Source organism: Crotalus tigris, unplaced genomic scaffold, assembly GCF_016545835.1.
Source record: "Crotalus tigris isolate CLP2741 ecotype Arizona unplaced genomic scaffold, ASM1654583v1 scf7180000017685.4511686, whole genome shotgun sequence".
Taxonomy (NCBI): Eukaryota; Metazoa; Chordata; class Lepidosauria; order Squamata; family Viperidae; genus Crotalus; species Crotalus tigris.
The window spans coordinates 2381906-2405027 of NW_024096565.1; the positions used below are offsets into that span (position 1 = coordinate 2381906).

At 37.2% G+C, this 23122-nt stretch overlaps 1 protein-coding gene across 1 annotated transcript in view; it reads left to right on the plus strand.

The window, feature by feature from the left end:
• Positions 1 to 21008, plus strand: part of LOC120305606 (endothelin receptor type B-like) — a 33757-nt gene extending 12749 nt beyond the window's left edge. Inside the window, exons 3-8 of the mRNA XM_039337716.1 lie at positions 448 to 560; positions 2303 to 2507; positions 7495 to 7644; positions 12507 to 12640; positions 13857 to 13965; positions 15978 to 21008. Of these exons, the coding sequence (XP_039193650.1) occupies positions 448 to 560; positions 2303 to 2507; positions 7495 to 7644; positions 12507 to 12640; positions 13857 to 13965; positions 15978 to 16109 (843 nt within the window). The 3' untranslated portion in view covers positions 16110 to 21008. The remainder of the gene's footprint in view (positions 1 to 447; positions 561 to 2302; positions 2508 to 7494; positions 7645 to 12506; positions 12641 to 13856; positions 13966 to 15977) is intronic.
• Positions 21009 to 23122: the final 2114 nt, after the last annotated feature.

The window sequence follows — 23122 nt, forward strand, 5'->3', positions numbered from 1 at the left end:
TGCCATTACATTGTTTTTCAAAAGCCAAAGGAGGAAGTTAAGTACACTGGGCCAGTGCACTCCTCCCATAGCAATGGATGGCCTTATATTGGTGGATGCAGACGTCTCCCAAAACATATGAATTTTTTTCCACTATCCAAATTTGTGACAGAGATATTGAGATTAATGTAAATCCCAGTGACAGTTGTATAAATAGATCTGTCCAAATTAAGACTAATACATGCATGGTATTTTGCATGGCAAAAGAATAATTCTGAACAGCTGGTGCTGATTTAAGAAAAAATAGTATCTTCTAGACTGCAAAAATGATTTCCTTATTTTCACATGCCAAGATTAAGCTTCCAAGAATTGGCAATTTTTTTGTGTAAGATTAGCTTAGCATATGTTTCTTTCTATTCTAAAGTTTGGAATGCTTAGCACGCAAACCACATCTTTTTCTCTCCACAGCTTCACGCAGAAAAATGGCCTTTTGGAGTTGAATTGTGTAAATTATTCCCCTTCTTTCAAAAGACATCTGTTGGCATCATAGTGTTAAGTTTATGTGCTCTCAGTATTGATAGGTGAGAAAACCATTCTTTTTGTCTTTTTTAAATGATATGAGTATTATAAGTGAAATATTAGAAAGAAGATACGTAGATGCACACCAAAAAAGGGACCTTAAGAAATAAATGGAATTAAAAAAGGAAGAGATAATACTCAGTATTAAGTAGAAGAAGTAACAAACATGAGACTGGAATATTTATAGACTTCCTAATCTTCCCATTTTCTCCCTGAAGATTCAGTACCTTTCTACAAATGCTGTTTGTTTGGAAAAATAAGCTTTGAGAAATTATTTAAATAGAAGTCACATAAAAATAAAGATCCTAAAAGTTAATAGAAGATTAAAAAACTATTAATAAAACATAAATAAAAGCAGTATGGAAAATATTGGTAGTGCATTCTTCCCTTCCATTTATTTCACTAACCATTACATAAATATTTATACTGTTACTTTGACCGTTAGACCTGGAGATTAATGTTACTATCTATTTAAGTAATTTCAACCATTTTTAAAAATAAAAGTATTTCTTGCTAATTATAGCACTGCTGCCAGGGAAAGACTTGATTGCCCTTTGATGAGATTTGAAAAGCTTTTGCTAATTGGAGCACCCCTGACAAACTGGAAGTTGTCATGTCCCACCCAGTGATGGGATTCAAATATGTGAACAACCTCTGTGTGGATGCCGCTTCCGGAAGTCCATTCTGGGCCTCGGCACCAAAAAAATAGCTACCGGTTCTGCCGAAGTGATGTGAATCGGCTGAATCCCACCACTAGTTCCACCCCAAAATAGTTGGGAGGATGTCAGAGGGGGTGTTGCACATTTCAGTCTACTGACAACAATCTATATGTGATAAAAACTTCCACAGAACAGTTAATCACAGAGATGGTATTTTTATAGTGCATCTTACGTTGAGCATGAAATATATCCTGATTTTAGTGTTCCATATTTTGGACCTAGTTTGATTCCCTTCCAAGCCATCAGTATAAAATTCCCGGGGTTTATGGCTTTCATGGCCATGCCTGAGCTCTCTGATCACACCAGTTACAGAGTTGAAAATAAAGGGAGCATCAGGATAGATAAAGGAATTGCTCAGAGCCTGCTAGGTTTTAAAAATGGACAGCCTGGATTAGTAAAATTACTTTCATGGCTTTCTCAAAGCACTGTGCCTTCTTCAGCTACTGCTGCAATAATAGGATATTCTCTGCTACTTCGGTAGTAGTGGAAGTTGAAAATTCCATGAATGGAGAACAAAGTACAGTTCTTTCCTGTGTAATATTACCTCTTCTGATACTGTACCTGAGCATAACCCTGGCACAGGGGAAAAAAAAAACACCCCAAAGGTTTTTATATGTTGGTTGCATTGTGAAGTTAAACCCAGATAAAAAGAGGAACAAGCAAAAATTGATGGTTCCTTCATATCGGTCAAAAAGAACAAAATATTACCCCGATACACTATAGCATATACCAGCATGAGCAGCGGACAATCTGCCACTCTACAGATATTTCTGAATTCCATCTGCTGTCATTTTTCACCATTGTGCATGCTGACTAGAATTCATGGAGTGGGAATTCACCAACATCTGAAGAGATACATCTTCTAACTGATGGTTCTTCCCAAATGATCTGCTTTACTGTTTATCTGCCACATATAGTTTAATCAATGGCCCAGAATTATAATATTTCTGGTGTAAAATATCCGCAGAGCACTACATTAAGAATGGATCTGCCTAATCTGACCAGAATCTCTTTTTTATATTTAGGTATCGAGCTGTTGCTTCATGGAGCCGTATAAAAGGAATTGGTGTATCAAAATGGACAGCAATTGAAATTATTTTGATCTGGGTTGTGTCCCTTGTTTTAGCTATTCCTGAAGCTATAGGCTTTGATATTGTTACTATTCCATACAAAGGGCAGATTTTGTCTACTTGTTTACTTCATCCCTACCAAGAATCATCTTTTATGAAGGTAACATGCAATCTTCTATTTCTGTAATTAAATATTAGTGCTGTGTAATGTTTAGGATTTAGTTGCAAATAAGTATTTTGACTAGTCCTGAAAGAAGACTTGACTGTTTTAAATAGTTGGAGGCATATCCTACATTTGGACTTCCATGTGCTGTAAGTCACCTTTTTGGAATCAAATTGAAAACACGTAGTCCTCATTGCTTGAATTGAATTTATTTGAAATGTTTATATTCTTCCATTCAAATAAGAAAAATGTCTGAAGGGATTCAGAGACATTAGACATAATAATACATTAATTCCATGTATATGAGTAAATAAGAGAAATTGTGGTTTTAAAAAATATTAATCATAACTCTTTTTTAATCTTAAAATTTTGTCTTGAAATTATCAAATCCAATTTGTTTACTTTGTTGAAACTAACCCAATTCTTTTGATATTTTTGGGTTTAAAGAGGGTAAAGAAAAAGAACCAAAACACATCAAGGAATCCCTCAGAACTTGTGATTATCCTAATTTGGCCTTTATCAAATCCAAAACAAGACCCAACAAAGAGCTCCTCCATTACAGACAAAGAAGAGAACAACAAATGTAGCAATGTTGTCATTCCATATGTGGCAGGGATATCCGAAAAGCTCAGGAGGATTTTCAACCAACACAACATATACGTACACCCAAGAATAGACCAAGGCAACCCCAAAGATAAACTCCCCGGATACAAACTGAGCAATGTGATATATAACAATAACAATAATAGAGTTGGAAGGGACCTTTGAGGTCGTCTAGTCCAACCCCCTGCTCAGGCAGGAAACCCTATACCAGGGGTAGGCAACCTTGGCTCTTTTATGACTCGTGGACTTCAACTCCCAGAATTCTTGAATCAGCTATGCCTACCCCTGCCCTATACCATTTCAGACAAATGGCTGTCCAGTCTCTTCTTAAAACTTCCAGTGTTGGCGCATTCACAACTTCCAGAGGCAGGTTGTTCCACTGATTAATTGTTCTAACTGTGAGGAAATTTCTCCTTAGTTCTAGGTTGCTTCTCTCCTTGATTAGTTTCCACCCGTTGCTTCTTGTCCTGCCTTCAGGTGCTTTGGAGAAGATCTTGACTCCTCTTCTTTGTGGCAATGCCTGAGATATTGGAATACTGCTATCATATCACTCTCAGTCCTTCTCTTTATTATCTGTACATCGGTGAAACAAACAACCAACAAACAAATGCATGGCACAGTATAGGAGATCAAACCCATCAGGACAAGATTCAGCAGGCCATCTGCATTTGAAAAACGATCACTCTTTTGAAGACAGCAAAGTCTACATTTTAGATAGAAAGGACCACTGGTTTGAAAGAGGGTTAAAAGAAACCATCTATGTTAGAAGTGAACACTCCTTCCTCAACAGAAGGGGAGGAATAAGACACCACCTATCTCCAGTTTATAACGCAGCTCTTGCAGCAGTTCCAGGAAGATTCTACAATCAGTTACATCCTGATTCAGGTGATCCTAAGGGCACACATAAACCTCCAAATGGTCTCAACAGCTTGCAGAGAGTGCTAATAACCAGATCACTGCAAAGAAATACAGTCCTTCCATCTCCCCACCATCCTATCAGAACTTATCCTTCCATTTCCCCCCATCCAGTCTCAACTGTCAGTTCCTATCCTTCCATCTTCATTCTTCATTCATCCTTCATTCTTGGATGAGAATGAAACATCTTCTTCAAGGAAAAAACAGTCCAGTTGTCTTTTGAAGAAAAAAGCACCTTTGAGGCAACTATGACTTGAGAATCATGACATTTTGTATTTTGATTTTGTATCAAGTAGGAGATCGAACACGTTCCTAACCAACTTAAGCTGACAACTTTGTCATCCAGAAGGTAGAGGAAGAAATTAGACGGACAGTTATACTGGACCTAATTCTTATTAACAGAGAAGAAATGATAGAGGGGTTCAAATTGCTGAAACTTTGGGGGAGAGTGACCATGTCATTTTGGAATTCAATATAATGCAAATACAACTAGCATAATTTAATCAAATCAGTGTCCTAGACTTTAAAAGAGCTGACTAACAAACTTAAGAGAGAGCTTTGGAAGAATTCCATGGATGAAAAAGGGAAAAAAAAAACTCAAGAAGCTTGGGAAATGAACAGTATGATTATAGAAGCCCAGTCCAGCTCAATAGCACAGAAAAGGAAAAATAAGACCAAGAGGAAACCAGCATGGTTACACGAAGAATTCTCTGATAAGCTGAAAGACAAAAGGGATAAGTACAAAAAATAGAGGGACACATAACTAAGGAAGAATACCAACAAATGGTCAGAACTTGCAAAGATGAAGTCAGGAAAGTTAAGGCTCAGAATGAAGTAAGACTTGCAATAAATATCAAACATATTTAAAAAGGGTTTTTTTTCCACATATAAAAAACAAGAAAAAAGTTAAAGAAACAATCAATCCACTAATGGGAGAAAATGACAAGGAAGTAACGGACAATAGAGAGAAAGTAGAGCTGCTTAATTCATACTTTTCATCTGTCTTCACACAAAAAGAAAATATAGCCCAACCTACCAAAAACATAACCATAAAAGATAGGCTAGGAATATAAATTAAAATACACAAACAATTGTAAGAGAACATCTGTCCACTCTAGACAAGTTCAAATCACCGGGACCTGATGGACCACACCCAGAATTCTGAAGGAGCTGGCAGACATGATTTCAAACCATTGAACCATATTTTTCAAAGATCCTGGAGCACTGGGGATTTACCAGAGGACTGGAAAAGAGCTGATGCGTTTCCCATGTATAAAAAAAGGGGAACAAATCCAGGAAACTGCAGACCAATTAGACTGACATTAATACTGCATCCAGTTTTGGTCACCACGATGTAAAAAAGATGTTGAGACTCTAGAAATTGTACAGAGAAGAGCAACAAAGATGATTAGGGGACTGGAGGCTAAAACATATAAGGAACGGTTGCTAGAATTGGGTATGTCTAGTTTAACGAAGAGAAGGACAAGGGGGGACATGATAGCAGTATTCCAATATCTCAGGGGCTGCCATAAAGAAGAGGGAATTAAGCTATTTTCCAAAGCACCTGAAGGCAGGACAAGAAGCAACGGGTGGAAACTAATCAAGGAGAGAAGCAACCTAGAACCAAGGAGAAACTTCCTGACAGTGAGAACAATTAATCAGTGGAACAGCCTCTCTTCAGAAGCAGTAAATGCTCCAACACTGGAAGTTTTTAAGAAGAGACTGGACAGCCATTTGTCCAAAATGGTGTAGTGTTTCCTGCCTGAGCAGGGGGTTGGACTAGATGACCTCCAAGGTCCCTTCCAACTTTAGTACTATTACCTGGGAGGATCCTGGAAAAAAATAATAAAAAAATAGATCTGCAAACACTCAGAAGTAGGCAGAGTTATAACCGGGAGCCAACATGGGTTGGTCAAAAATAAATCATGCCAAACAAATCTTATTTCATTCTTTGACAAAGTGACTAAATTAATGGACCAGCGAAATGCAGTGGACATAGTATATGCTATAGTATATAGTAAGGCATTTGACAAAATAGACCATAACTTACTTCTTGGTAAGCTAGAAAAATGTGGGCTAGACAGCATCACCAGCAGATGGATTTGTAACTAGCTGACAAATTGCACTCAACCTGTGGTCCTTAACAGAACTACATCTACATGGAGGGAAATAGTGGGGTACCACAAGGTTTGGTCTTAGTCCCAGTACTCTTCAATATCTTCATAAACAATTTAGATGAGGGAATAGAAGAAGAACTCATTTAATTTGCAGACGACACTAAGCTGGCAGGAAAAGCGAACACCTCAGAAGATAGGCTCAAGATCCAGAAGGATCTCAACAGCCTTGAACGCTGGGTCCTATCTAACAAAATGAAATTCAATATAGAGAAAAGTAAGGTTTTACACTTAGGCAAGGAATGTCAAATATACAGATACAGATCAGATTAAACCTGGCTCAATAACAGAAACTGTGTGAGGGATCTTGGGGTCCAGTGGATGATCACTTAAATATGAGTCAGCAGTGTACGGCAGCAGCTAAAAAAGCCAATGCAATCCTAGGCTGCATTAACGGAGAGATAGACTCAAGATTACATGAAGTATTAGTACTGCTTTATAAAGCCTTAGTAAGGCCACACTTAGAATACTGCATCCAGTTTTGGTCACCATATTATAAAACAATGTTGAGACTCTAGAAAGAGTGCAGAAAAGAGCAACAAAGATGATTTAGAAGACTAAAACATATGAAGAACGGCTGCAGGAATTGAGTATGTTTAGTCTAGAGTGAAGAAGGAGTAGGGGTGACATGATAGCAATGTTTCAATATTTGAGAGGGCTGCCACAAAGAAGAGGGGTCAACCTATTTTCCAAAGCACCAGGTAGCAAGATAAGAAACAATGGATGGAAACTAATCAAGAAGAGAACCAAGGAACCAAGAAATAAGGAAAAATTTCCTAATAGTGAGAACAATTAATTAGTGGAACAGCTTGCCTTCAGAAGTTGTGGGTTCTCCATCACTGGAGGCTTTTAAGAAGAGACTGGACAGCCACTTGTCTGAAATGGTATAGAGTCTCCTGTTTAAGCAGGGGGGTTGGACTAGAAGACCTCCAAGGCCCTTTCCAGCTGTTATTCTATTACTGATTTGACCTTATGGCCCTGGATCAGGAAATGAAAAGACTAGTGGAAAGAAGTTGACAGAACTCCAATAGGAAATGATTGCAGGAATAAGGATTCTACTGCTACATCAGGGTGAAAACTTCCTCCATGACTGGACCCCATTGTTGCTTTGCGTTTCCAACAAGTTCATGGAGCTACATTTTATTAATAGATCTACTTTTCTTCCTAGCACTGATCCCTTAGCATTCAGTCTTTCGTCAATTGCTAATTTGCATATATCCTTCACTGCCAATTACAAAACAACGTCTTAACCATTCTGATTTTTTCCCTCTCCCCTTTCTCCCTTCTCTCAGTTTTACCAGGCAGCTAAAGACTGGTGGATTTTTAGCTTTTATTTCTGTTTGCCACTGTTAATCACTGCTCTTTTCTATACTCTGATGACCTGCGAGATGTTAAGAAAGAAGAATGGAATGCAGATTGCATTAAATGACCATCTGAAACAGGTAAAAGCAGAAATGAAATCTGTATCTTATTTGAAAGGTGTATAATATTGGTTTCAGGGGTACAGTTTTAACAAAATTAAAGTTAAAACTTTAATGAAGTACATTTTAAAGGACCTTTTCTTCCCACATTTCCTATAGAACCATTGCCATTTCCTATGATAGTAAAAAATAAATAGGCTTGTTTTACAGAGGTAAGGTATGGAAACTAAAATAAAATATGGCAAGGGTGGACAAAGAAGATAGTAAAAAAAAGTTGAGGGACAGTTTCTTTGCTTTCAATGGAGAACTTAGTGGCATAACAGCTTTGCTTTGCTAGATGGAATGCACTTTTCTTGTCTAGGCCAGGGGTAGGCAACTGTGGCTCTTTTATGACTGGTGGACTTCAACTCCCAGAATTCCTGAGCCAGCATGGCTCAGCTTGGAAACCTCTCCCTTTCCCCTCAGCATGGCTGGCTCAGGAATTCTGGGAGTTGAAGTCCACCAGTCATAAAAGAGCCACAGTTGCCTACCCCTGGTCTAGGCCAACTACCTTGTCTTTAGAAATGGAAGATGCAAGATAGAAAAAAAGTTGTACCTCTGGAATGATCACAAATAAGATACCATACCCTCCTGAAATCTGGGAGAGATATGTATTCCAACCTACAAATGACAGAATGGTGACAATTGCCAAGTTACTATTATTTATGTCCATGTTGTTAGTTGTGAAGTTGTGTCCGACCCATCGCAACCCCATGGACAACGTTCCTCCAGGTCTTCCTGTCCTGTACCATCTTCTGGAGTCCATTTAAGCTCACTCCTACTGCTTCAGTGACTCTATCCAGCCACCTCATTATCCCCTTCTTCTATTGCCCTCAATCATTCCCAGCATCATTTCCAGTGAGTCCTTCCTTCTCATTAGGTGGCCAAAGTGGGCTATACAAAGTACAAAATGCTTGAATAAGACATCTGCAATGTATCTTAGTACAAGTGTAGCATGTCCTCTCAAAGTGTTAAAAAGAACCACCCACACACCACCACCTCTTATTTGTTGCTTTAAAAGCTGTCTGTCTATGATAGTGGGCATACTTAAAGGAATCACTACTGCTGGAAAGACCAGGCAAAGCCAAGCCAAGCCATTATGAGATTAGCCACATAACTAGAAAGCTGAAGACAAGCTTGAAAACAATTGTGCAAATCCTAAGGATGCAGAGCGTTCTCCTGCTTAAAGGATACACAGTCCTTTGCATATACATGCAAATACATTTTGTGAAAAGTCTCTTTCAAAGGGGTTGCACAGCCCCCATAGTGCCCAACAGTATCTCTATATCACCAAAGTATTCTAGTGAAGCCTGGAATTGCAGAAAGTCTACCCAGTGGGTAGCAGTTACAATTCATTTTTTTGCTGATTAGAATCGCATTAAGTAAGTTTTTTAAAAAACCTATTACACAAATGCAATTTTCTATTGAGTTGGGAAAAAAGTGGGAAACTGTTCCCCAATTTCTACCACCATGGTTCCCGTGTATATGCTTTCTGTAGCTTTTCCTACCATTAATTTGGAAGTAGCATTCCGTGGATGGAATGTTGATGTATGTGGAATAGAAAAATTGCCAGGCGTAAATTATGTGAAAGCCTAGTTATTTGGAATGGGCATGTTTAAATGACAGAAATGACACGATAAGTTCTATGCATGTCAGCTCCTGTTTTACATACTGAAATGTGGAGGACATTGCAAGGAATTATATAAAAATGGTAAAACAGGACTTCTGGCCTTGCATCATAGTTACATGGCTGAGGGATTGCAGGTCCCCGCACCCCACGGCTGGTTTCGTCCTGCCAAGGGACTCTAAATGGGTCTAAAGTCGCCCCAGAGAGGCAACGAAGGAGAGGCCCCCTAATGATCGCAGAATGATGGTGATCGATCTGTTTGATCTGGGGGAAGCCCTCCAAACTGACAGGAGAAAGGCTAGCTGCACCTTGGTGACTACCCCAAGTTACCCGCAGCCAAAGTCCAAAAACACTAACCAGAACAACTGTGAACAGCGTGCTTGGAACTGGGTGAGAATATCAATCTCTCTTCTATTTTGTACCAAGTTCCTGGAAAAGATCCCCAAGAGGCAAAAAATCCTCTGAAAGTGAGAAGGGAGGGGATCACATCCTCACCTTTCCATAGACGGAAGCAGCGATTTAATTTTTATGGGGGACAGAAATATATTGAAATCAAGTTAATAATAAATCTGAAATAAATCTGGATAAATCTGAAAATTATGAAAACTGTTAAGATTCCACATTGGAAAAAGTATTGATGAAATTACAAGAAAATAATTCTTTGTTTTAAAAGTTGGAAAATGAATAGCTACTGTCATCTAGTGGAAGATTAGAGCATAAAACAGCAGGTGCATTGACTCAGCAATTGGCTAGATGCCCAGAAATAAAGAACAACTTGTTCCTCTGAACTTCAGTGACTTCTAACCAAATAGAAAACAGCTGGGAACAGAGGAAAGAAAATACACTGGGCCACCTACTACAGAATGAGAATTATATTTGTTTTAAAAACTGCTGGCCTTCTGGGATTATAAACACTTACTGAGCTGTGATTTCTAAGGTCAAGAATTGTTTGCAGAGAAAGAAAAACCTTGACTTTGGACTAATCTTCTAGGGGGGAATTTATTGGAAACCTCTTAGGTGGTTATACATTTTAGACTGCAATTTTGGCTGGCTGATAATAGTAAAACCCCTGAACAGAAGAAACATTATAAAATACTGCTTTTAGTGGTGCTTTGACAATTGGAAATGCATTGGATTAAAAAAACCACATATAAAGATAAGAACTATATAAGATTTGGTTGTATTTCAAGATTGGCTGGTTTGACAAGGCTAATCACAGAGACTATGGTATTGGTGAAAGACTATCTGGAGGGGGGAGATAAAATGGATACTGCATACCTATCTAAAAGTAGCAGGGAACCACACCAAATATTTCCCTCTGAAGGCCCCAGCCTAGAACATCAGAGATCTACAGGAGCAATACTTCAAGACAAGGCAAATATTTTCCAGGGGGAAATATATGCAATGCTGTGATAGATTCATATGACAATTGTTTCAAATCATGATGAGATTAAAAACAACTTTGATGACATAAATGAGCACATTTTTAACCTAAACTTACAATTAAAAAATTCTCAGAAAACGAGGATGAAGAATGAACAAACAAATCAGATAACAGAACACAAACTAGAGGACGGTGACCCAAAGAGGGAAGCTACAAATGAAGAGAACCACAGCTTAATACAAATAGAGGAAAACTTGCAAGATTTTGCTACAACAATGGAAATGGAAAAGATATTTTATTTTTCAGGGCTTCAAAACAAACTTGAAGATAAGAAAGAAGATCTAACAAAATGGATTATAGAACATCCAGGAGAATCATTAGAGTTTGGGAGACAAAAACGCACATCATACCTAACTTGTCTTTCCTATTCCCAACAACATTCACAAAAATACAGGAAGAATCCCCTGGCAAACTGAACACACTGACTCAGAAAGCTACTTGGCAAAAGAAGAAAATTAGAGTTAGATTCAAGAGATTTGATACGACTTACCAGATGGAGTACTATACGATTAAATATGTTTGAATATGGTTAAAAGAATAGATAAATTATGGATATAAAGGGGTCCTACACTAAGAGGGATAAGACATACACATAGTATAGTACTTTTTATAATACATGAAATGTAAAAATATTGGGATAGTGTATGTGAATGAAAAGTTTGGATATTTAAAGGTAATTAACTTTGAGAAAATTATGACTGATAAGAATGGTTTGAATACAGAGGGGAAACTAAGCTTAAATAAGGATCTTGAAAACAGGACATATAGTGACTTAATAAGATGACTTTTACAAATAAAATTGAAACATAAGCTGGTCAGAAAAGATGTTATATGCTGATGTTACTGTTATTTGTACAAACACAAGAAAAATGTTTATATCCAACCTTGTATGTATCGAAAGTATTAAGAACTATATTTGTTTAATGTTGACAAAAGGAGAATACTACTGGAAGAAGAGAAGATCAAGGAAATATTAATATACTGATTATGGAATTATAGAAATTATTGATTGATTTTTAAATATATGAATCCAGACAACACGCTGTTTACTAAGCACTAAAGATTGTTATTGTAAAAAAATCAATAAAATATATTTTAAAAAAAGGTAAAACAAACCTTGTGGTGATTTCAGTATTCATTCTTAAGCATACAGGTAGTCCTCAACGTACGACCACAGCTAAGACCAAAATTTCTGTTGCTAAGTGAGACATTTCTTAAGTCAATTTTGCCCCATTTTACGACCTTTCTTGCCACATTTGTTAAATGAATCATTTCAGTTGTTAATTTAGTAACAAGATTGTCAAACAAATCTGGCTTCCCCATTGACTTTGCTTGTCAGAAGTTTGCAAAAGGAGATCACATGACCCTGGGACACAGCAATTGTCATAAATATGAGTCAGTTGCCAAGCATCTAAATGTTGATCACATGATCCTGGGAATGCCACAATAGTCATATGTGTGAAAAATGGCCATAAGTCACTTTTATGAGTGCTGTTGTAACTTTGTTTGGTCACTAAATGAACTGTTGTAAGTCAAGGACTACCTGTATTTGTAACAAATTAGAAACTATTAATAGCCATTAATATACCCAACTATTTATTTACCTTTATCATGTATGCGTGTCATGTATGTGTTTCACTTTGATGTGTTTCACACTGAGATCAGGCAACTAAATTTCATTTTTGATGTGTGCCGTTGTGCCCACAGTAAAAAAAATGACAATAAAGGTTATCTTATCTTATCTCCCAATTGTGTTTTTTTTCTTTCTTTCAGAGACGTGAAGTAGCCAAAACAGTGTTCTGCTTAGTGATTGTTTTCGCCTTGTGCTGGCTGCCTCTTCATCTCAGTAGCATATTGAAGTTTGCTCTCTATGATCCCCGCAGCCCAAACAGGTGTGATCTTTTGAGGTAAGACTGCTACAGCTTGAAATGAAAGAGCCAGATTTTGTGCTCTTATCAGCTGTATAAAAATACTGTAAAAACATGCAGGATTCCGAATGGGACTGAAGTTCTGTCAAAAATAAGTTGAATTAATTCTGTGTTAAAATCTGGCTTTAGAAAAATTCTTTTCTCTCAAATCAAAGGAAAAAAATCCTTTAAAAAGCAGGACAAATATTGAAAATCAATAGTTCCATGTGCAATCCCCACATTTCCTATAGGAGATGCATTTTTATGGTTCTAGCTGGTCTTAAATTCCCATCAGTTCTCCTAAATACATGATATATATACTTCAAATGAAATACTATTGCTCACTACTCAATCTGGGACCTCATATATACTTATTTTATTCCAGTATTAGTGGTCAGATTTTGCCAATAATGTAAAGAACTGTCCGGAAGATATGCACAGATGCAATTGATTCCTGAATAATAATCACGCTACAGGATATAACTTTTTAAATAAGGTTAAGACAATAAGTGTAGGAAGCAATATGCTTTTGCATGAAAGATTGGGAAACCCTTCTCTTCCCTGGATTTCCTTAAAGATCACTGAATGCTTTAAGACAGGGGTGTCAAACTGCCAGCCCGTGGGCTGGATGCATCATAGCGAAACCGCGCCCATTCCATTGCTGGCAATGGCAAAAAGGTCACAATATGTCGCGATACGTCACATGACATTGTGAGTTTGACACCCCTGCTTTAAGAGCTTTTAGGAATTATGAATCCCCTTACATATTGAGTGCAAGAATGCATTTTGGAGCCCTCAAGATATCATCTTCTGAAAAGTAGTTTCCCCGTTTCTTTTCCATTGATAAACTGATTTCGTACTGATCCATAAATTTACTTTCACTAACAATGGAATTAGCTTTCTTCCAAACAGGTAGAGTTCAATCAGATGATTGCTAAAAAGATAGTTGTTTTCATTTACTTTTCCTGATGCTGCTTTCCCAAAGAAACAATTCCTAACAGAACTTTCTGTTTTGCCTGTACATGCAAAAGATCATAACTATTGTCTTACCAATTTTGACCCTTCCCTACTTCTTTTTATTTTCACAACAGTCACAATTTACTCACTGTGTTTCATGGTCAAGGGAAAGCTGAGAACACTATATTGCTTTGGTCATCTTGTAATCCTTATTATAATAAACCTTCAATCTTTTTTTGGGGGGGGCGGTTTGGTACAGTTTTTTGCTGGTGATGAACTACGTTGGAATCAATATGGCATCTTTGAATTCCTGCATCAACCCAATTGCTCTTTATTTGGTGAGCAAAAGATTCAAAAACTGCTTTAAGGTAAGTTTTGTTTATCCAGTCTTATTAAAAATGAAGCTGAATGGCATCAAATGAAACCTCTTGCTGAAGAAATTCAATTCTGTTTAAAAAATGCCCATTTTTTAGTGACAGTCACAGTAAGCTTTGTTACAGAAGAAATTTTCCTTGCAATTAGGCAATCTAGAGAACTGGATCATTCACCAGAGTGCAATAGTGAATCATAGAAGGCAACAATAGGGAAAGATTGCTGTTCCTTAGACAATAAATGAAAAGCTTCCTAAGATCTACAGAATTCAAATGTATGTCCAATATGTCAATACACATAGAAACTTTTAAGTTCTCATAATTATAAGTTTAAATAATTGTTCATTCATAGTCCAAGGAATGTCCTAGAATGTTTCCATACACAGTAGTTTACAGGATATTGTCCACAATATTGATATAAGCATGAAATGGATACAGTGTTTTGTGCTATTGATCGATAATGGGTTTTATTCTTTTAACTGAAAACTGGGATAATTGAGTTTTGTGGTTTCCTTGCCTAATGGACAAAGTTTGGCACAAAGACCAAGTTGGTTATGGGTAAGCCAAGGGAAATTGAAGTATTCAATTCTGGAAGTAGCTTTCTGTAAAGAAGGTTGAGGTCTTTTGACAATTACTAGCACAAAACATGATTTAACCTTAAATATGACAAAATGATACCTTCTAGTCCAGATATGTCAAACTCGCGACGTCACATGATGCAATGTATTAGGACTGTTTTGCCATTGCTGACAATGGGGTAGGCACGGCTTCCACATGATACATCTGGCCCGCAGACCGGCAGCTTGACACCCTTGCTCTAGTCCTTTTCTAACTGAACAATATCAAAATTTAGAAGCTCAGAGTCACTTTTATAATGCCTTTTTGATTATGAGTCTGTTTGTATGGAAAATACAAAAATGTTGTACAAAAATGACCGACACAAGATACAGTTTTTCTCAATAAATATATAACACCATAAAATTTTGTTTTTTTTTTCAGGGCAATACTTTATTATTTTGGTAAATTATATTAGATATTGCATTTAAAAAGATAAAAGTTAATTCACACTGGGAAAAAATTAAAAAAATAAAAAGGATTAGAAAGAAAAGAAAAAAAATGAAAGAAAAAGAAAAATATAGTGAAGAAAAAGAAATACATAAAGAAACAACTTCCTCTTTCATCACAAGTATAAACAATATTGGTAACTTACCACTTTGTCTGAAAATACAACAAAATGCCTACTCATTTACAGCACCTGCCCTCAGAAATAACTCCCCCCCCCCCAGGTTTACTAAAAACGAGGCTGTTCTCCCAGGCTTATGGGTAGACTGACTGTAGAGCCCCATTTAGTTTAACTTAATCTTGTTCTTCTAGTTGGCCATATTCTCTTTTATATGAACAGTATTGTTTTAGTCTCTTTTACTTGTAAGAGTTAAGGAGTTGGACAAATTGAATTAGACAAAATAAAATAAATATTCAATCCCAAAAGGTGCAGGGAGTATATTATTGAACAATAACATCACTGAAATATATAGGAAAATGTCCACTTTTCTGACTCCAAAATTATTTTCCAGCAACATTTAGGCATGCCATAATGGTCTATTGAGAGCCCCACAAAAATGACACAGGAATGTAGAGTTCATTGTTAGCTACTGTTGTAGGACAGGCTATCTGTGTTAAGGCTGTGAGAAAGTGAAGACTCTCACAAGAGCTCAGAAAGAGATTTCTCTGTCTGTGAGGACTGCTGCTGTTCAAAGTTCAAAGTTAAAGTTCAAATGAAGCTGTAAAAATATTCTGAAAAGAATATGTATCATCTCTCTTTCATAATCAAATGGTCATGAAGATTCTTGTAGCTAGACAAGGTGGTGGTGGGGGGAATATTTGGAATTTTTGGGTTCTGATTTCTGTGAAAGAATCAGCAATAATGGTTCTGTATTTTAGAGAGTTAGGTAAATGTATAAATACACATATAAATAGCCCTTTTAATGGAGAAACCTTCTGCTTTACAGTCATGCCTTTGTTGCTGGTGTCATTCCAAAGACATGCTATCTCTGGAGGAGAAACAGTCCTGCTTAAAGTTCAGAGCAAATGACCACGGATATGACAATTTCCGCTCCAGTAACAAGTACAGCTCATCTTAAGCAAGAAAGCTTGGACTCAAGCTATTGTGGGATATTGCCAGGCTGTAAAGACAAGGACAGTTAAGCTGAAGACAACAGATTCTGCTTAGCAGAGGAAATTGAGCTATCTGGGAAGGAAGTTTGTGATTTCACTAAAATCTAAATATTTACTGAGCATACTAATCTTAACCATGCCCAGTCTTCCTAATCATTTGAGTCAGTATTGCGGGATGGGGGTGAGGGAGGAACTACAGTTGTTTAAGCACTTAAATACTTCAAAATGGTCATTCTCAAATCTTGTACATGAAATAATTGTATTTTCCAAGGAGCCCAATAATTCTTAATATAGAATTATACTATAATTATGTTTTGGGCAATACCATTCATCTCTATTATTTTTAAAAAAGCATTACTTGCTGTAAAATTCACAGGTAAGTATATAAGTGTAAAATATTATTCTACCTGAAATTTGCAGTTTGTAGCACTGTGCATCCAGGATATGGATCATGCTGGTATAAAACAGAATCATTAAGAATTTTTCCCATAGTAATGAAGGAACTTACAGAGTCACAATCAGTCTCAAAGCAATTAGCTTTTAAATTTTGTTATTTTTTTTTAAATACAAACTTTTCATCTGGAGTGATAAATGAACTTTTTAAAGGCTGGAAAAGTGGCCTTTAATATCTGGGTCATCTCCCTCTCTGCTTAAGGTTTTAGGGATAATCTTGCATTGCTCGTGAGCCCCAATGGTCTACATGACTTTTCTGGAAATCATCAGAGACCCACATCTAGCTTCTAGGCCCTATTTGTCGTGAGCAATACTCTTTGGCATGGTGTGTCAGAAGCTATGGAGGATGAAGCGATGAAAGGACAGGCAGCATTAGTATGGCATGGATGTAACATGATACCAGTTTTAGAATTAATATAGTGTAAATACCTGGCTTTTATTATTATTTTTTCTGGGGAAAAGTTTCTAGATTTTATAGTAAATCTGTGCATAAAGTTCCAGGAACAGGAAAGGCAATAGAGTGAGTTTTCAGTCCTCTGCTGACTTACCTTACCCGGTGCTGGTCAAACTGATCTAACTATGCAACAACCAGTGACATAAAATTAAAACAATTGTGCAAATCTGCTTAATTTATGCAAAGTACAGAATTTTTCTCTCATCACATTTAAACAGCAGGCACATAGAATTTCCTTCTCCCTTTTTTATCAGGTAGCGTTACCTAGATTTCAAACCTTTGTTACCCTGACATAGAGAAGTACATAGCTCTTTTTGTAGATTCTTAAGAATGCATTCCTGTTGCTATGGCAGACAAGTACATCTGTCACAGGAATTAGTTACCATCAGTCTTAATCTGAGTTATATGTAGAAACATGGACAGACCTGCATTCAGAAGGAAAGCAGGGATACCCTCTATTATTTCTTCCTCTTCTTTCTCTAAATCTATCTTGAAAAGGCAATAAGAAATCCCTTTTTTGGGGGGGGGTCCTCCTGATCTGGCTATAGATCTGGCAGTATCCCTCCTTATGGGACTTTTAATTCCATTTGAGTAAATATTCCTTTAAGCCATAATGAAAGCTATAATAATAAACAGTAAAATCTGGGCTGGCCCCAATATTGATACCACTCATTAGTCAGAGAAAAATAAATACAGTGGTATTCTGCTCCACAAATAGTGGACTTTTTGTGTTAATATGGCTAGTTAACATAGACATAAACTTAGTATTAAATAATAATGTTTTAAGTTATCAGGGAGGTTGTAGAGTAACCACACCACCTGTTGTCCTACAGTCCAGAAAATCTACAAGAGACCAGATTACGGAAGGCTTCCCTAAAAGGTCTTCACATTATGGCAGGATCCACTATCGTTAATGAACCTGGTAGAGTGAGGTATCACCCTGAGGATTATATTTGGAGTCTCTTTCAGGATAGTCATTTATCTCTTTCATGAAGAAATAAAAAGATTATGACTTTCTGTTCAGACACAAATGTCTTGGACCAGTCTCTTGCTTTGCATGGAAAGTGAAAATGGGACAATTAATTTTTGTTTTTTAAATGCATTTGCCCATATCTGTTTTTGAGATTAGATACTTGCATTGTAGGATCTAGTTCTAAATAAACAAATATAAATTTGCATTATGAGGGAAAGTTCACCTGGAGCTTCTCCATATATCAGGAGATACTCCTAAAGCTTATCTTTTCTGTCAAGGGGTTATATTATTATAGCATCATTCACTTCACTTGGACCCTATTACAAAGTGATAAAATGTGACATGTTTATTGTCTTCTGTTTACAGACAACTGTTATTTTCAAAGATTCTGTTTTGCATCTTAATTCATGGGTGCACAACCTTAGGCCCTCTAGATGTTTTAGTCTATTAAGTCCTTAATATAAGTCTTAACAATCAAATATCTAATAATTATTTATATACTAAGAGTTTTTAGTTTTGATCAAAAATGTTACATGAAATGGTAAAGCTAAAAATGAGCAAAGTTCCTAGATGTCTTTTAGGCAACATGAAGTCATGTTCTCAAACTTTGAGATGAAAGTATTTATATAGGCGATAAAGTTGGTGTTGATCCTGTGCTTAACACTGACAATTGCTCAATACTATTAATTTCCATTAATCTGTTCAATATTACTGCTATTGGTTATAGCATTACAGTACTGTATATATATCATTGTAATTCTTTTTAAAATATAGATTTTATTATTAAGCTGTATGTTTACATTGTATTGCTGTATTTTTTTTTAAAACGCATTGTGTTATGGTTCAAATCTGTTAAAAAATTCTTGTGTAGAAAACAGTTTTTGTAATTTGTAACTTGTGATTATCCAGTACAGAGTTTTTACACATTTCCTTTTATGTAAGAATTTGGCTAAATGTGAAATAGAATTTAGTTAAATTTATATAGCAGAACCAGAGGATTTGTGCTCCCTAATTTTTAGCCATTTGTTCATACTAAATATATATGAATATATGTTTCATTTTTCCAATATTTTAGTAGCATAATGTATCTTTACTTTTTCTATCATTAATACTTTGTAGTAATATGAACTGAGATTCAGAAAACAATAGAATGTGTGAGTAGAAATTGGAATTTATAGATTTCTTTTTTTATCCTGCCTTTTTTAATAAATAAACTAGATGATCTATACTTTTTTAAAAAAGAACTCTTTTATACAGATTTTTCCCTTTCCCCACAACTGCATCCCTAGTTGTGCAATGTCCAACTAATGTAGATGGGGAAGGGATTCAATCTGTGTGGAAAGAGATTAAAATGTTCACTTCCACATCTACATTTTAGCTTCTATAATAATTTCATTATTCAGTATAACAAATTCAGTGTAACAGTCAATAATATCTTCAATTAAATCAGATGAGAGGAATCATATAAAGCCAGAAATATTTTTTTTAAATTGAAGAGATGAATCTCACAGCTGTTCTTTTTTATAATATTCCCTGTGACATTGTTTGAATCTTTTGAAATCTCATAGGCAAACTTAATCTTGATGAACTTCTTTAGAAAAATTACCAGTGTGCATCAATGCAGGGAAAATATCCATAAAGAATTTAACGGATACAGCTGCATGATCAGGTGGCTGATACAAACATTGGTTTAACATGTTAAACAGATGTTAAATCCTTTCACAGGCCATGACATAACTCCATCTCAAATATTTTGTGCAATTAATGACAAATAGGGAGAAGAATCACTGCTGGTTCCAAGTGTAATAATTTAGCAAGCAATAGGGATATCACATCTGGATTTCAACTACCCAGACTACCATTCTATAACAGCGAAGTTTTTTAATCTCTTTGTTTGCTTATTATTAAAAAAAACAGCTCAAATACATAATGTGTAGCATGCAAATAATATTGTTACACAGTTATTGCAGTGCTGAGGGATTACATGTGGTTTTACCTTATATAACTTGAAATATAACTGAATTGGAGCAACTAAATTGGAGAAAAAGCTGATGTAGGGCTGCTGCTGGGTATAGTAACCAAGGATTCAAGATTTTCAAGGAACTGGGATTGTATAGTTTTCATACAGCTTCTCTCTGGAGTTTAACCCTGAATTAATAGGCAGAAAGCAAACATGAGATAGTTCAATCATTCACAAACTTCTTGGGCAAGACAATCTTCTGGCTTTCCTATCCTCACTGCGGTAGGGGAGGTATGTTTGCTGATACTGTCTGCTCCAAGATAATGGTTGTTTCTTGCAGCAGCTTCAAACATTTTGCACATGAATATGCAATTGAGAAGAGAAAGGCTTCTATCAGGAATGTTTATTCAGGAATCTGTTCCTGCTATCTGGTCTTGGAATCTGGCCTAAGCATCAGTCACTATCTTCCTAGACAAAGGATGAGACAGATATCTTCATTCCCCAGCAGAGAGTGCTTTAAAAGCACTTTAAAAGCAAACAGGAAGCACAGGCATCAAACAAATTTCTACTCTCTTATGATTTCCTTTCTCTAAATGAGCAGAATTTCTCGAGATGTCCCTTCCCTCGCTTTACTGGAAAAGCAGGATCAAAACTATAGAATGCGAGAAAAGGATTTTTATCAATCAGAATAGAGCTGGAAGGGACCTTGGAGATCTTCTAGTCCAACCCCCTGCGTTTTCATCTTATATTGACCTATATGCATTCTAGGAGGTTTTCATTCTTGGTTTTGTGCATTTCTATAGAGATGTAGCCATTTTTTATATATAACGCAACTCCAGCTCCTCTTTTGTTAGGTCTGTTCCTTTTGAATAGTTTGTATCCTTCCATTAGTACATTCCAATCATGAGTTTCATCCTGCCAAGTTTCATCCCGCCAACTTTCATTAATGGCAACTATATCAAACTCCCAATCTATCATCTTTCAAAAAAAAAAAAAAAAAAGACTGACAATGCCGGAAAGTAAAAGTAAGAAATACATACTTGTCTTGCAAATCTCCTGTTGTGGCAGGAAATATAAAAATATTAATTCAAATAAATGTCATACTTGCAACATGCTGGTTTCTTGTTACATAGGATGAAATCTAGCCACATGAGGGGCAGCATCTAATTCTAAGCTACTGGGGATTCTGTTGAAGTTGAGATATAATTAGAAGGTGCTGAAGGCTCCACCATGTGGCTAATGTAGTAATAATGCTAACTCCATTGGTTATGGAGAAAACTTCCCTGGCTTATAAAATATACAGGTACAGCTAGTCTTTGACTTAAGACCACAATTGAGTCCAAAATTTATGTTGCTAAGTGAGAAATTTGTTAAGTGAGTTTTGCCCCATTTTATGACTTTTCTTGTCACATTTGTTAACTGAATCACTGCAGTTATTAAATTACTAATCTGGTTGTTAAGTGAATCTGGTTTCCCCATTGATTTTGCTTGTCAGAAGGTTGCAAAAGGGGATCCCAGGACACTGCAAACCGTCATAAATGTGAGTCAGTTGTCAAGCATCCAAATATAAAACACGTGACCATGGAGATGCTGCAATGGTCATAAGCATGAAAAATGGTCATCACTCACTTTTTTCAGTGCCACTGTTAACTTCAAATGGTCCCTAAATGAACTATTGTAAATCGAGGACTATCTGTAGTCCTCAAAAAAAGGACAGTCCATTTAATAATCATTCAAAATAGCAACTGACTCTACAAACCAACCTGTCTGATAGTTATGACAGATCAAGCGTCATTTGCGCTTACGACAGACAAAGGGGATGCTGCAGTGCCCTCCCTTGCCTGTCTTTCCTCCCATCCCTGCAGCACTTAGGCCTGCTCCCTGTGCCTCATGGAAGCAATTGCCATTTGCATCACCCTCGCCATCATTCTTGCTAAAATGGCAGCTCCTTGCAGAGTTTTCTCAGCTGCCCATGAAGGCTTGGCAAAGCTCCCCTGCCTCTCTAGGCTTTGGAAAGAGGGGCCTTGCCTAAAAAGCAGCTTTCAGGACAAGCTTCCCAAAATCTTTGCCTTACTTGACACCCTCCCTCCTTCCCTCAGAAAGCCATGTTTCTTCAATAAAATAACAATAAAAAAAGCTAGGAGGGAGGGATTTGTTGATCTTCCCTCTCAGCCCCCACCAGAAAAAAAAAATAGGTACTAAAGGTAAACTTTCCCTCTGCCCTCCTTGATTCCAGACTGAAGAGTAGAGACACCAAGCCAACAAGGAGAGAAAATCCTTCCACAGCTTTTCCCCCTTGAAGTTTTTTTTTTTTTTTTAAAAAAAAAACCCTAAAAGGTGTGCCAGAAAATGGAGGCGGCTGGGTTTTACAAGCTTTAGCTGTCTACCTAACTGCCTGTAGAGTTTAGATTATTGTTGTTGTTAATTACGAAGTCGTGTCCGACCCATTGTTATGTCCCGAGCCTTGCAAACGGCTCGGGCATTTGCAGGCAGTCCCGGGCAGGTGCAAAGCTGCCCGGGACCAGACAGGCTGTCGCCAGCGCCGTGCGCATGCGCGGGTGCTGGCGCGGGAAAAGTAACCCATTTACCCGGGAGTTGCCTATATAAGAGGCTGCGAGGCGTTTGGGCGAGGCTGAAGCCATCTTCCTGTAGCTGAACGCTGAATAAATGAAACTGAGAACTCCAGCTGCTTCTCGTGTCTGTTTTCCCGCCACGGACTCAACACTGGCGACGAGGATGGGATGCCTTGCACTACCTGGAAAGGAAGAAGTGTAAGCTTACCCAAGGAGTCCTGAGCGGCGAAAGAGGAATGGCGTCGACTCGGCAGCTGCCCGCCAATCCGGTGCGCATTCGGGGGTAGGCTGGCTGATAGACCCGTCTCCTGAAGATCCGAAGATGGCGAAAATCGGAAGGCTTTCGGAATTCGACGTCTCACATCCAGAGCGGTGGGAGTCCTACGAATCCAGAATGGAGAACTACTTCAAGGCAAACCAAGTGAGGGAAGATAGCTTGAAGGCGGCCACCCTGCTTTGCGTTTGCGGCCAAGACACCTTCGAAATCGCAGAAAACATTGCAGCACCTGTCCCAGTAGAGTCTGTAAGCTACGCAGACCTGAAGAAGCTGCTGAAGGAGCACTTCA